Source organism: Perca fluviatilis, chromosome 5, assembly GCF_010015445.1.
Source record: "Perca fluviatilis chromosome 5, GENO_Pfluv_1.0, whole genome shotgun sequence".
Classification (NCBI taxonomy): domain Eukaryota; kingdom Metazoa; phylum Chordata; class Actinopteri; order Perciformes; family Percidae; genus Perca; species Perca fluviatilis.
This window is the reverse complement of record NC_053116.1, coordinates 35,411,580-35,427,223: the sequence shown is the minus strand read 5'-3', so window position 1 is coordinate 35,427,223 and position 15,644 is coordinate 35,411,580. Positions and strand designations below refer to the sequence as shown.

At 39.9% G+C, this 15,644-nt stretch overlaps 1 protein-coding gene across 1 annotated transcript; it reads right to left on the bottom strand.

The window, feature by feature from the left end:
* Window positions 1–2,148: 2,148 nt before the first annotated feature.
* dnase1l1 (deoxyribonuclease I-like 1) lies at window positions 2,149–12,688 on the bottom strand. The gene is made up of 10 exons (XM_039800676.1): window positions 12,519–12,688; window positions 12,061–12,207; window positions 9,626–9,801; window positions 8,183–8,271; window positions 7,914–8,003; window positions 7,680–7,792; window positions 6,418–6,530; window positions 6,162–6,319; window positions 4,630–4,726; window positions 2,149–3,710 (listed from the first exon to the last, which is right to left on the bottom strand). Exons 3-10 carry the CDS (start codon window positions 9,773–9,775, stop codon window positions 3,537–3,539), a joined length of 984 nt encoding a protein of 327 aa, XP_039656610.1. The 5' UTR covers window positions 9,776–9,801; window positions 12,061–12,207; window positions 12,519–12,688; the 3' UTR covers window positions 2,149–3,536.
* Between the last annotated feature and the right edge of the window lie 2,956 nt (window positions 12,689–15,644).

The following is a 15,644-nucleotide window of genomic DNA, read 5'->3' as shown; positions in this document are numbered from 1 at the left end:
CTTATGATGACCTGTTGTGGAATTTTCCTCACGTTACTCTGTCCTCTGTGACTGTATACTAAAAACAAAGCTGCGCTGTGCAGGGAACAACTCTGATTGGCTCATGGAGGCACGTGATCAGAGAGTGGTTTATGGAGTGCTAGAATGTCTTTGCAAAAACTTTGAAAAAAGAGCGTTCTATGAACGGAATGACGCATTTTAAATATCGCTCGATCACGCAAATTTGATCGTGGGAAGACAAAATTGTGATCGTGATTAAAATTCGATTAATTGTGCAGCCCTATAAAATACGTAATAGGGATATACCTTCGCGTTTCGCGCTTTCACTCAATGGCACTTACTGTGACGCATGCCAGGGAGGGAGGGGGAGAAGATAACTTGCAACTCACTGCCGGCAGATTTGAAAGCCTGTTGTGCCTATTCTCGAGGACATGTAACTAAAGGAAGTTAAAAAGAGAATTAAAATGACAACACGACAGGCAAAGCAACAAGACCAAAGTTAATATTGGAGTGGCTTTTCCAAGATGGAAAGAGCTTATAAGGAGCAAGGATTTTAAAAGGGACACCGAAGTTGCCTGCTTTCTTCTCGACAGGTAATTCAGCCTATTTGTGTAATTTCAAAGTTTAATAGTTGCTACTTGCTTGACATGGTTGTGCATAACGCTAGAACGACGTCTAGGATACTTTTCCTCGCGTCAATGATGAAAAAGGATTGTCTACCTTGTAACGTAATCATATGTGTCGTGATTTCCCTGGCAGACGACTCATGTAATGGAGTTGTAACACTGACTAGCTACAACTAGAATAGCTGCGTGTAAACGATGGAGACACTGAGAGCTAATTTCGGTTTCATTGACATGATTGTTCATACTTCTCCGAGAAATATATTAAAAACACAAACCTCCGTTGCTTCTCTCCTACACTGTAAACATTGCCTTACACTATTAATCTTGTACAATATACAGAATAACGATAGCACTGATACTTTACTAACATTACCTTACATATGTTTGGGAACCTGATAGCTGATGTTAGCAATGAAATGGTTACAAAAATAACGTAAAACTACACTGGAAGGACCACTCACGGACGACGTCGTCGCTAATTTCAGGTTCGGCCACCGTAGGAGTTAAATTGAGTTCGGAATGGGGGGGGGGGCCTATAAAGTAAAATCCAGTTGGTTGTCATATACAATTTCACCGCTAGATGGTAGAAATTCTTACACATTGTAGCTTTAAACAACTTTTTTTGTTTTGTTTAAATGCATTGGTAGTAAATAATATGAGATGCACTGACTTTGCCATTAGATGCTACAGGAGGTGGAGGCACTGTCTGAGCTCAGGGTGGGGTTGAAATTACACCACTGTTCTCTGTAAAATGGCACGACTCCAGGAATGGAATTGTCAGTTGATGAAATCCCACAGCCTGCGGCAGTAATTCCTAAAATTAGGCAAATGCAGGGACCACACATGCGGCCTGGGAAGAGCTTTAGGTGCTCCCCATAAAACACACACACACACACACACACACACTGTAAAAACTAAAGTTGAAAGGTAATTGAACTCCAAATTCCAAAGCAACAAATATTAACAATTTACGACAACTATGGCTGCAGTAACGCATCTGACTGAGTGGTTGAATCTGCTGATAAGATCACTATGTTTGGGTGACACAGCACTGTGGAGGTCTGGCAACGTAGGACAACAGGAAGTCAACTCTGAAAGTAGTTTTTCCTGCATTCCAAAACTAAACAAATAAGATAACTGGAGTTCCTGACTCACAGTGAATTGTGTCTAAATATTTTATATAGTTACGTTTGTTAATCTATATATTTATGACAAAGAATATGTTTTGGGTACAGTACATCACATGCACAAACACGTACTGTATTCATTGAGTAGTTTTCAGGACTGTTAAATGGCTGCTTCCTTCTCTTTTCCCTGTTACCCAATATTTGCAAGTTTCTTATGTTAAAGTCTCTGTGATCATTTAGAGAATAACGAGGGGACAAGGTTTGCTCCAAAACACAGAATGGGAGAATAAGATGGCAAATAAAATACTAAATACTAAAATGAGGAGAAAAAGAAAGAGAGGAAGGAAATAAAAACGAAAGAACATCTTGTTTTTGGTTATGACACAGACTTTGCCTTCCTTATTCTCAGAAATGTTTACTTAAAACCAAGTCACCACAGAGTTTATGCAATTTATTATACATGGCATTACAAAACAAATATGTTGAAAAGAGTATGTGCATATAGCTTGTATAAGGCATCAACATTTAATAATAGTAGCAACAACCTTCCTTCTATATTTCACAGACAAAATGATTAAATACTATTATACCACCACATTAGTAATTCATGTGCTCCGTGTAATTATTTCGGTGCCTCAGTTTGTTCATTTGAATTACTTCATTTGTTCTCTCAGCTTAATGATACATGCCCTCTGACTAGTACTGGCCCCACGATACAATATCACCATACTTGCGATATTCTGTGATATATTGCAATTTATTAACTTTTTTCCAACTTCAAATTATGTCCTCAAAAGGAAAACTTTGTCAACATACAGTATGTTTATTCTAAATGATAAAATCAAAATGTGTCTGTTTGTCCATCTTGCTTTGATTTTATTACTGCAAAATGGGAGTAGACTAAAAAAGCTATTGATTTTATTATTGTAAATTTTCACAAGTAATTTATATAATCAAAGCCTGTGCGTCCGTGTATCAATACAGTATTGCCACAGAAAATATTGGGATACTATGCTTTATATATATCTTTCCCCATACCCCTACCTTTAACTACATTGATCAAAACTGGACACTCGGATTTGGATCTCGGGCTGAGACACATGGAGATACTTCTGGTTTTTGACACTGTTCCGTTATCTTTGATATGCCTGAGATGTATTTGACAGAATAAGAGATTTCTACAACATTTAGGATAATACTGCAGATCACATCCACTTTATAGAAACAGCTGCTTTAGCATTCTGTAGCACCTGTGTGCACCTGATCCTCTCTGCCTCGGATCACTTTGAAGGCATTAGCAAAAAAAAGGTACAACTTTAATAAACCAAAGGATCAAATTAACAGTGCTGGTCAAAAGTTTTAACATGTTTTCTCATTCACTTAAATGGGAAAGCGTGTCCAAACTTTTGACTGGTACTGTACATTAAGTGGAGAGATTATTACTCATTTGAGGAAACGAGTTATCAACATTTTTCACATCCGCCAGCATATGTACTGTTTTGTCTGCAGTGCAGTGAAGCAAAGATTCTTTAAATTGACCCATACCAGATACAAAGGTAGTTAATATTGTGCAAAATGGTGGAATACATTATGCTAAATGTCAACAGTTGGGACATTTCCTGTGGTTTTTCCTAACACTGAACCCAACATGGAGAGCGGCTCTGTGGAGTGTTGGACACCCAGTGTTGGGGAATCATGAAATTCTCATCAGCTGGTGAAGTTCGCTTCCCTGAGATTGTCCTTGGACTGAGATGACAAGAAACCACATTGATATTGTTTTTAACTATGACGATAACATTTGGAAAACAAGGGAACTGAGGACAAACATTAATGCCAAGGGAGTGCCACCAGTAGAGGAGACTTTGAACGCAACGTTTCTCAGCATGCGCCCCGCTTTGAGAAGCCCGCTGTTCTTCAGCAGGACCTCCACTGGGTAATGGTCGCTCACCTCCAGCGCCTGAACACAAACCACAGAACAAAAACTTCAGTAACCTCAGCACACACCTACAGAGCCAATCACAATGTTTGTTTACAATAACTTCCAGGTAGAAAACTCCTGCGTCCCGTACATGTCAAGTCAAGTCAGTTTATTTATAGAGCGCATTTAAAACCAACCTAGGCTGAACAAAGTGCTGTACAAAGTTATATGATGTTATAAAAACAAAGGAAGACAATAAAAATATAGACATAATGAACATCATACAAACAACACACTTCTATACAAATGTCCCTAAACTCAATCATACGCCAAAGAATAAAAATGTGTTTTAAGACGAGACTTAAAGATCTCGGCAGTACAGGAGGACCTATATGAATGGGAAGTTAGTTCCAGAGTCTCGGGGCCACATACAATTTAACGGCGCAGAGCGTGAGAGAACATGTTTGGTGCTTTCATGTCAACACTTTCTCACAACATTAGGATGGAGACCTAATGTACCTGTTGGGCCACAGACTAAAGAAAATGACACCCCGACCGACCGGCGGTGACATGTTGCCGTTTGTAACATTAGATTTGGTTTATCGAAGCTGCTCGCAAAGCTACACAGGACAGAAAATAAGCACAGCAGAGATGTCATTTAGGTTGGACGTCCGTATTTACCTTCATGTCTTTAAACATTGATAATGACAACAGAAATAAACAATTTTGCAGATTTCACATATCTGCACATTATAAGTCAACTGTCAGTTGTCTACCCGGAAGTGATTTTTGTGTTAGAGTGACGTCAGGGTGACTCCGTCTGTAGAACAGAATGTGGGTTTTATATTGTGGTATTGGCATATTTTTACTGTTTTGGGATGTTTATTACATTAACATTTTATCGATGAAGACACACACACACACACACACACACACACACACAAACACACAGTATTACCTGCTCCTCTGTAAGTTGGTATTCCACTTGGAAGTTAAACGGGGTGGCTGAAGAAGGCACAACATCACCGGCAAACTTTTCCCCGTTCACAACGATCCTGTTACACACATTTTACTGATTTATTTCTCACTCAAAATATGAAGGCATGTTAAAGAATTAAGGCCTGCTCACACATCAGTATTTTGCTCACCGAGCCCAGGTTAATTAAGCTACACAGATTCATTCTCTCCTCCATGCTTCCTGTTGATACCGTGTTTATTTGAACAGCTAAAGGTTCGCTCACTCTGTTAACACGTTCAGTCAGGTTTGCCTCCGCGCTGGTCACAGAGGATGTAGGAGACATACTCACACAAACTAACAGGCACAGGGACAACACACTAGAGGGTGCAAATACACTACCCTGTAGTTAGATCCTTCAGACAACATCAGATGTCAGATAGGTACATGACATTGAGTACATTTTTATGCACACCAATATTCCTCTATTATTCCAAATATGACAATAATTCCGAATTTGATACGGGTTATTGAAAGAGCGTATTCCATTTGGATATTCAGAATAAGGCCTTTTGCGAAATTAACATTTTATGATTTAGACGTGGTATATGCCAGTGTTATTCTTGTTTTAGAGGCATTCTTTTGACATATGCAGTGCTTCTGTTATTTGCGTCATAATCAGGGTTTCTACTGCAGTTTATGGCCCGTTGCTTGTTTATGTCTTACGGTCAGATCTGTACGTTGCTATGGTTGTTGTAAACCAACCAGCCAACCGTTTGCAGGTCGGCAGTAGAGATGTATGGCCAAAAGAAAAGAAGGAGAAACACGGCTTCTTTTAAACATTATGAAAGACTTGGATGTAAACAGGTTTTTGGATATGCACAAACATCGCAACGCCAACCAAGAAGGTGGTTGAAGGATTAAAAGAGGGAGGCTGTGTGTGCATGGTCCAACAAGTCTGCCAACGATGGAAAACTTAAAAAAAAAAATCTTCTTTTGCACAGCTGCATGTAAACGGTATTATTAGTGGAATATTCACCGTCATTAGCCATGTAAAGAGCTTAGACGGATATTGTCTTTTTTGGAATAAGGGCAAAAAGCGGAACATTAAAGCTATAGTGCGTAGTTACTGTCGCCCCCATGAGGAATTCTAAGCAATGACAACAACACTGTTGCCACGTCCACATGATACAAGCCTAGGTGATCGTGCACCGCCCCCATTCCCCTCCTCCACACAGTTGCTAGTAGCCAAGGAGGACACGGAGGATTAAAAAAACATGATGGACTCTTTAGAAGAGGTAATTATCTTTACTCAAGTTTCTGTTTGGGAAAGTCGCCGGACAACACAATCTTCTGAACATAGTCATACTGAGATATCCAGAGAGAGTTGTGTGGAGCTGATAGTCTTAATTAGCTTTGTAACAACTCATTTGGCAATCGCTTCAATGTAACGGACGTTCATTAATATCAAAAAGTTACACACTAAAGCCCACCCAGGTCTGATGGGGGCCAAGCCTTAACGAGTGTGAGTTTACCTGTCATAGGTGCAGGAGGTGGACAATCGCACAGTGGTGTCAGAATCTTCCGGAATGAGCCAAGTGAGGTTCTTCTCCGTAATCAGACGCACATTCTTCTTGTTCTTCTTAGCAAGGTAGCCGCAGTCGGCGTTGAAGTCCCCGAGAAGCATCACATTCTGCTCATATACACACACGTACACAACAACACTGATGGTAAGGCTACACACTCTTACACTTCAAAGTACCATAAACATTCAGCAAATTCAGCTTTCACCTCGGTTTTCCACATCTTCCTCACATCTTGCAAGACGTCATACAGTGCATCAAGCTCTTTAGTGGTGTTGACTGGAGTGGTGTGCTGAGGTATGAGGACAAACTCCTTTATATCTGAATATGGAGGGGGGGGTAGAGGGAGGGAGGGTGCAGGGAAAGGTGCTTCATTATCTTAGGCTACAACTACAATCACCGATAACATATACGTTAGAGCTCCAGTACTAATATCCGTACATATTAACACAACTGACAACACATGACCATTCACACACACTGGGTGTGCGCATGCCGGTGTAAACAGGAAGCAGATTGTCTGACATTACCCTGCGTTTAAAAATCATGGATGTAGAAGTCGAAAATACAGAAGATACTTTGGGGAAAGAACAATAATGACGAAAAATAAGAGCAGGGATTAATAAGCTTGGACCAACGACGAGGTGGAACTGGTACTGAAAGGCATGTAACCCTATCTAATAAAGGCCTGATAAGACTGACTGAAGTGCATCAATGTTTCAAAGGGTCACCGTTTGTGCCCGTCCAGACTACAACGGGGGCAGCAGTGTTTCCAAGTGTCTCCGTTTTAGGGGCTCGGAAACGCTGCTGTAGTGTGAACGCGAGTTGAAATGCAGCAAAAGATAATAGGGCTCGTGTACACTGGCTGCGTGGCGTGATCGTGTCAGCTGCGTGGCGTGTCCGTTTTTATTTCGGCTCCCATGTTAACAGATTAGAGCGTTCACACTGCCTGCGTGACATGCACGTCTCAGGCGCGGCCCGAAAACGCGTTTTTCATGCAACATGCAAGCGCGTTGGAAGCGTTTCCAGGCAAAATAGAATACGAAAAGATGTTTATATGTCATTTTGACACAAATACATTTAATAAATGACATTTTGATGTTTGAAAGTCTCTAGGTTTTGACCAGATATAAATGTAATTTAAAAGAATTTGTAATTATCGATTCTCAAATATTGCACCTGTCAATACAGAATATTCTGGAGCCTATTTTCCCGTCAATACTGCCAGCGTTGTCTTTCCTGTAATCAAATCAGTTGAAGGACACACTATTATTTCATTTTTCATCATTTGGAAACATACATGTGTGCAGACAAGGCTAGCAGTAGCAGCAGCCGCGTCAGACACGTTTCTGGTGTGTAAAGACATCGAAAAATCCACGCAACTGACACGCAACAGAAACGCCACGCTCACGGCACTCAGCCAGCTTAGATGTAGCCTTAGAAGGGAATCCTGAGCGTCAGAGCACTGACCTGTCGTGGGGGCTTTGAAGCGGACGACAAAAGGCTCTCTGGAGAAAGCATCGACATCTCCGGGTCGATCGTCTGGGTACTGGTACTTGCCTGTGACTGTCACTGTATTAGTCCTGCACACATTCAGACAAACACAGTACAACCTCAACATGACTGCCTGTACTGAGGCTGCATCACAGCTTGGTTAACCACTCTGCATACAGTAAGTAGCACAAGTCTACAGGATCAGCTCACCTGTAAACAAACACATACTGCTCCTGGTATCCGGCAGACCTGCCCAGTCTCCCACTGGACACAGATGAGTAATCATGATCCGTGTCATAGCTGAATATTGAGGAGACACAGACAGAAGTGGGTAAAACTGTTGATACTGCTCCGTGTGTGTGTGTGTGTGTGTGTGTGTGTGTGTGTGTGTGTGTGTGTGTGTGTGTGTGTGTGTGTGTGTGTGTGTGTGTGTGTGTGTGTGTGTGTGTGTGTGTGTGTGTGTGTGTGAGAGAGATCACCTGTTGAGGCTGTTAATCAGCAGTGGTACAGCTTTTTCTTTAGTGTCTCTCACTTCCATGAGCAAACACACATCACAGCGAGCGATGATCTGGGACAACACACATCACGGCAAAATGAAAAAGGTGATTTGCATGGTAACACACCGAAGTGGATGTTGCATTTTGGGTATAAGAACACTGGCTATGTTATTGCTTGTGAAAACCATGGTAGTGGGCCTAGACCATGGAGTAAGAGAGCTGGATATGCTGCTGCCATGTTAGCCTTGCTGCCAATATGCCCAGTGGCCACTCGCGGTATTCATGCACAAGATATAATCTATTATTACAGTGAAAAGGGGTAAATAAGGGGACTGCTTTATTTTTACAGTCTGCATTCCATAGCCTTGCAGTAGTCTTGATAGGCGTGTCACTGAAAAGCCATTACCCCAGCTAAAATCACTCTTGCATACTTTTCTTACTTAAAGTGGCCATATTATGCTAATTTTCAGGTTCATAATTGTAATTTGAGATTGTATCAGAATAGGTTTACATGGTTTAATTTTCAAAAAATAGGTCACAAAGGAGACTGAAGGCAGGACACATTCAGAAACCTGTATCTCACTCAAAACAGCATCGATGGTTTTTTTCAGAGTTTGTATGCAGGTGGAAGCACCAGAGGCACAAAATAACACCCCAAATCCCAGAAAAAGTGATTTCTTCATAATATGGGCACTTTAAAGTTCAAATTTTCAGGTTCATAATTGTATTTAGAGGTTGTACCAGAATAGGCTGATGTGGTTTAATTTTCAAAAAACACCATATTTTTTGTTGTACTGCATATTGCGGCAGCTCCTCTTTTCACCCTGTGTGTTGAGCTCTCTGTTTTAGCTACAGAGTGAGACCTCTCACTTCTGTTCCATCTTTGTTGGGAGTAGCACATGTGCAGTAGCTAGGTAAGGACTACTAGCCAGTCAGAAGCAGAGTATGAGGGCACGCCATGCTAGCAGCTAGGTGAGCATCATAACGCGTGTTACAAACGTTTGACTCTGAAGTAAAGGCTGGACTACAATAGAGCTGTTTGGAGCAGTTTGTGAACAGTGTTTTCTGTTGGAGATGGTAAGTCCCTTTGGGGGGGACTTTGGGCTTTTTCACTTTGTAAATCTCTAATGTGCACAAAAATAAATATAACACAATAGAGGAAAGGGAAAAGCCAAAAAGCATAATATGAGCACTTTAAGAAAAGTTGGTAAAAACAAAAGGAATGTTGACATTTGTTGATTTGTCCTCTAACTTTGTACTTCGTCATTTGTACTGATAGAAGTCCCCAGAGAGTATTTTATTATTAATGAGCATTGATACTGTGTATGTGCTAAATAATTGAGTAATGTAAAAGGGAATAAATAAAAACATTTGCCCACTGATGTTATAGAAAATATCAAAAGTATCCATTTGTCTTTGTCTTACCTTGGTAAGAATAGACATGACGATGCTGTTCTGGGACTTGGAATCCCCATAGTGATGAAGGTTGAAGGCACAGATTCTAAAATCTGACGTCCCTCGAACGTCACATGCACCCAAGAGGAAGGAGAGTAGGAGGAGGGAAGAGGACCTCATGGCTCAGAGCTGCAGGAGACAGTTACCTTGTGTGTGAAGGAAAACATGCAGGGAAGATCAGATTTGATTAAACATACAGTGTGTGCACACAAAACTGCTGAAGCAGCAGAAACTCTAAATACACTGTGGATCATTGCACGCACTTTACAAATGTGGATAAGAACTGTAGCTTTTCTTTTGCGTTAAATTTGACATTTTGGGAAATACATTTGGTCAAATAATTGTCCCTCCCTCGTTACCACCACTGAGGTGCCCTTGAGCAAGGCCCTTAACCTCCAACCGCTCCAGTGGAGCTGCTCAGTGGCCAGCAGATCAGACTGTGGTTGTACCGGGCAGCTTCCAGGTATGAATGTGGCACTGTGTGAATGTGACAGGTCGTCGTTGCAAATGAGAAGTTGTTCTCAATCGACTTACCTGGATAAATAAATATAAATATATATATTTTTTTAAACGTAGCGTTAACGTGAGTGGTCTCAATCCTCTCATCTAACTCTCAGCACGAAAGCAAGTGTATTTCCCAAAATGTCAAACTATTCCTTTATAGCCAACAAAGGTTACAGTAACAGTACACTTAATATAAAATGAAAACAAATATAACAGACATATAGACTAACACTTGTTCATATCTCCTAAAAATAGCATTCAGAGTGTATCAGACTGCAACTAATTATTATTTTCATTATGGATTAATCTGCTGATTATTTTCTCCATTAATCAATTGGTTTGTACAATAGTAAAAAGAAAAGTCCGTAGAAATACAAGCTAACATACTGTGTTAACGTGAAGGAATTTTCTGTAATGATTCTTTACAGGTGTTTTTCTGTATTTAGATTTTTTTTTAATTAACAGAAATGTCCATTTACATATACAGAGGATATACTGTAAATCTACAGACTTTTCTGTTTTAGGATTAACAGAAATGTCCGTAAACTTTACGGAAAATGTACTGGTAATTTTCTGCCAGGACATTATCCGTTGTTTTACAGCTTTTTCTGTTTTACAGTGCACCCTTATTTTGTCCAACCACCAGTTCAAACCTCAAAATTAATTAATAAATTTAGATTATTAAAATTGCCTCATTATAAGCTGGAAAACTGGAACAATGGCATGTTTGGCATTTATGCTCAAATAATGACTTTGTCTTTATGGATTCATTGACTAATAATTTCATCTCTACTTGTACATTCTGTAATGCATCATACTTGGGAAGCTACACATTTTGTGTGCAAAGTTCAGCTTCTGAATCTCTATGGAAACCTCAGCGTTGTCTTTCGTCTGCTATTAACTCTTCCAGTCACTGTTTTTTATTTATTTATTAGTTTGTCAGGGACAATGCAATGCACATTATTACATAAATAATCATCACAGTCAAAGCCAAAACAATATGTGTAGATGTGTTTCTAGCCAATAGGCTAATTTGCAACCCCAGTCCCTGGTCAGGCCTTTCTAAAAGGATAATCCAAATATCATTTTTAAAAGAACTACATAGTGTGAGTTCCACTAATATATTACATCAACATTTCACAGAATCGTGACCACATTACACAAAACAGCACATTGCATAACAACACAAACCCCAAGCACCCAGCCGCTCGCACCTACTCACCTTTACCCACCCCGTTAGTGAGGGGCCTTGGCTGCTACTTCATATTGTTGTGCAAATCTAAACAAACAAAACAGCTGCACCAGCACACATGTGACAACCGGTCAAAAGTTTGGGGTCACTTAGAAATTTCCATCCCACTCCATTATCAACAGAATACCAGCTGAGATCAGTTGCATTGTTTTTTTAACCAGGGCAGCAGTTTTCAGATTACATTATGTGCTAACATGATTGCAAAAGGGTTCTTCAGTGTTTTCTCAGTTAGCCTTGATATCAGATTAGTAAACAGAACGTGTCTATGGAACATTGGATGAATGGTTGCTGATAATGGGCAATGTAGATATTACATTAAAGATCAGCCACTTCTTTCTCCAACAGTCGAGAACCCTTTTGCAATTATGTAAGCACATAATGTCATCTGGAAACTGCTGCCCTGGTTAAAACAACAATACAACTGGTATTCTGTCTGTAACGGAGTGGAATGGAAATTTTAAGTGACGCCAAACTTTTGACCGGTAGTGTGTGTGCGTGTGTATGTATATATATACATGAACGTGATCATGTATCATGTACATGAACAGTCACAGTGGAGCATGTTTTGTTTCTCTCTGTCTGTCTCTGTCTCAAACATACACACATTAGGTTACCAAATCACATTCCCCAGTGAGAGTTTGCTACTTACCAGCTTGTTGGATCGTTGGACTTGTTGTGTCTTGCCCTCTCCTCTCTAGTGAAACTTGAAGCTGCGTCTGGTCTGAGTTTCCTGGGGGAGGGACTTTCTCTGTATTTCCTCTGCCCACCAGTCTGACTGCAGGCTACGGATCTTTGGCTGGCAAGAGAGTTTCTTCATGTTAATAAGTCAAAAGATTGTTGTTTTTTTGTACTGTACTCCCTTTGTCCCCTTTTATTCAACTTTCATATTAAAACCTTCAAGGAATTCATATAAAGATACATTTAGAGAAACATCTTTCATAGTGAAACACTTGATTATTAAGTGAGTCAGAAGTGTACTGTAGATATCAAAATCCATGTGAAATGATAAATGGCATTACAATGTCTTGATAAACTGTAGCATTTTGTACATATTAACCAGTTCAATCTTTTCCTGTCTTTAGTTTCTTTCTGTTTTAGTTCTCTTACCCTCTTAAAGTCTCACTCCAGTGTGAAAATCTACTGCATTGTTCCTCTTTGTTGCTCTCATCATTCTCTCTCACAATCACACACATGCACTCGTCTGCCTGGTATCACAAGTCAAACAAAGTGCGACCTTCAACTTGTCAGATCCAGTGGAAAATGGTCGTTTCTGCAGTAAGGGATGCGTAGTGTCATTTTGCAACCCGGTATTTTTGAAAAAAATGGGCGTGAATAAAAAGGCTGGAGTTGAGAAACAGGGTGGAGTCTCTAAATATAGCATCTTACTCATATACTTCCTTTTATATTGCAGGGAAAACTGACTCACACATGCTATAGGATCAGATGTCCAGTGTTGCTAAATATTAGAATAAAGTTGTTTTATATAAAAAAAAAAGAAAGAAAAAAAAGACTAAAACCAAAACAATACTGTCCTTTTCATTTATTTATATACAATGACACCTAGAGTTTGGACACATTCATGTGAAGATATAAAATGACCAAAAGTGTCCAAAATAAGGAAATATTTCAGGTGTTATATGTTAAATGGGCTACACATGAAGAAATATATATTATTTCTGTTTGTCATTCACATACAAAGAAATGTAGTATGTTGACGTTATTTATATTTGGGTGTCCACTAATCCCCAGAGAGCTCTAATTCCCTGTTACCCAGTATGAATACTCCAACAGAAGGGGATAAGGAAATATATCGTATTTAACCCTCTGAGGTCTTAGGGTATTTTTATATATAGATATCTTCTTGAATTCTCATTTTAAGGGTATTTGCATATAATTGATCTCCATGTGTTTCATTTCAAAATGTTCAGAACCAACTCAGCTTTCTGTATAGTGATGCCCCAAATTGTTCCAGAGCAATGTACAGTATAAAGAGATCATTTGGCCCTAAAGCAGAAATATTCCTCAAATCGTTTGTGAAAACATACCTACATTCAATAGTTTTGGTGCTTAAAACGAGTTTACAAAAGTCTTGGGTTCACAAAAGTAGCATAATATATATTTATATTTATAATTTTTATGAATAAAATAGTAAATAAATGTCTCAAATTAGATTTTGTAATATCGCTTTTTGAGTAGGGGTGTTGTCAAACATCTTCCTCAGAGGGTTAACCAGGTTGGATGAAGAAGAAGAAGATTGTTATCCATGGAATAATTCAATTCTTTTCAGGTGTTGAGCCACCCTCCCTGTTCAAATGCAGGTCAATCTTGTTTACAGCATAGATGACCCTCTTGTAGCCGCAGTCCACTATGCAGAATTCTGCAAAGGTAGATGGGCATAGAGGGGACATGACGAGCAGTAACGTCTTTTAGTAATGTCACATTGAAGTCAGAGATTCTACAATGTGTCAATGGCTGAACCAATTCATCTCATGGACACTCTGGTTTCGACAGTTTAATACTCTATGTACCTATTGTTGAGATGTGTTTTATTATTTAGAAGTGTTCTGTTATAGTTCAACATAGTTGAGAAATGTCATTGTATGTCAGAAGACTGAGGTAACAGGAAACAGTTGCTAGATAGCGGTTAGAGACGTGTGGGTATTTATGCATGGTAAAACAGTCACGAAGAGCAAGGAGGAGGAAGTGGAAACAGGCAGACACCTGACGGGGGTGCATGAAGACCACACCACACAAACAAACACATTCTGCCTGGCAACAGGACCTGAAGGAGAGGATAAATAGTGTAGGGGGAGATAGAATCGGGGCTCTTGAACTCTCAAGGCTGAGTGGACCTGAGTCCCACATTTTGTCTGACTGCTAGGGAATACTTAGTCTTTTGTTCGAGCCCACATATGTGTTTGTATCTTAAAATACTGTTACTAAAAGTGAGTTCATTAAGAATCTTGTCTCCTTGAGTCATTTCAGTGTACTGGTTATGGATCAACAAATACACTGAGGAGGGGCAAGTTTGAATTGGAGTCAGATTTTAGAGGCCATAGGGCCCGAAGGTCCAGAACCGAGCCAAATCCTCAACACTATAATAGGTACGAATAACTCTACGGTGATGAAACCAGTGTAGAGTCTGCAGGTACAGCTCGATGTTGGGCGAGATGTCGCCCACACTGGAGACTTTCAGACACGGCTGCAGTGAGTTGAGGATAATACCTCCAGGGCAACTGGACTTGCTTTAGATTCTTAAAGACATTCTGCCTCTCTTCCAGAATGTTGCTTTACTTTCATGCTCCTGACTGGGTGTTTACAGCTTGTTGTGCTGCCACCTAGCGGCTAAAACAACTAATCGTTAAGGTTTGAATCCTAACAAAAGAAGTGTTCTTACAAAGTATTCACTATCAAACAAATAAGGTGTATTGCTTGTTTTTAACCAGCATTTAGTATGATGGTGTGTCACTCAGCAAGGAGAGACCACAACTGTATCCAAGAGGCCTTTTAAAAGTTCACTAGCCCACAGAGCCCAGGTGCTGCCAGTGGAACTAATGAGCTCAGGACCCTCTGCCACACCCACCTGCAGTACCTGCAAGGAAAGCAGCCACACAGCCAGACATGGTGGAGAGGGTCGTCACAAGTTCCAGTGGTGTATTCTAAGTGATACGCAGGTATACGCAGTATACCCACTAAGAAAGCTTCAGGATTTCCATATACCCACTTAAAAATGCCCAATGACATGAAAAAACATACTTTCAATTATATTTTTGGTACATTTTGAATTGTCATGTTTTTCTTCTTCACATAGGCTTAAATAAAGGTATTTCCACCGTAAATTGGTGCATGAAAGTGTATCCGAATGCAGGAAATGAAGTTGTCGATGCTCAAAACTTCTCTCGGGAGGACACCCAGACCCACCACTATGACATGACTCCCCCTCCCCCAAAGGCAGATTCTGGCTAATATACACTACAGTATACCCACTACAGTACATTACACTACACCACTAGTCACAACCACACACACACTTCCCTTTTTATTTTAAGTCAGTAGTTTATGAGCTTTATACGTGGGAATGTACAGTAAGCATCTGCGTCTCTTAACCACTGTACATCTTTGTAGATCATACCTGGTCTGTCCTCTGAAGAGGTCTTACTTTTATAATAAGGAATAATTAATTATTCAGAGAACTTAAGCACTATTTAAAAAACTATACAATGTCCTAATCCA

Coding starts and splice junctions, on each gene's coding strand:
- dnase1l1 (XM_039800676.1), bottom strand. CDS start 9,775: ATGAGGTCCTCTTCCCTCCTCCTACTCTCCTTCCTCTTGGGTGCATGT. Junction 7,793..7,913: donor CAGTATGTGTTTGTTTACAG/GTGAGCTGATCC, acceptor GAATGTGTGCAG/GACTAATACAGTGACAGTCA. Junction 6,531..7,679: donor CTTCAAAGCCCCCACGACAG/GTCAGTGCTCTG, acceptor CTCCATATTCAG/ATATAAAGGAGTTTGTCCTC.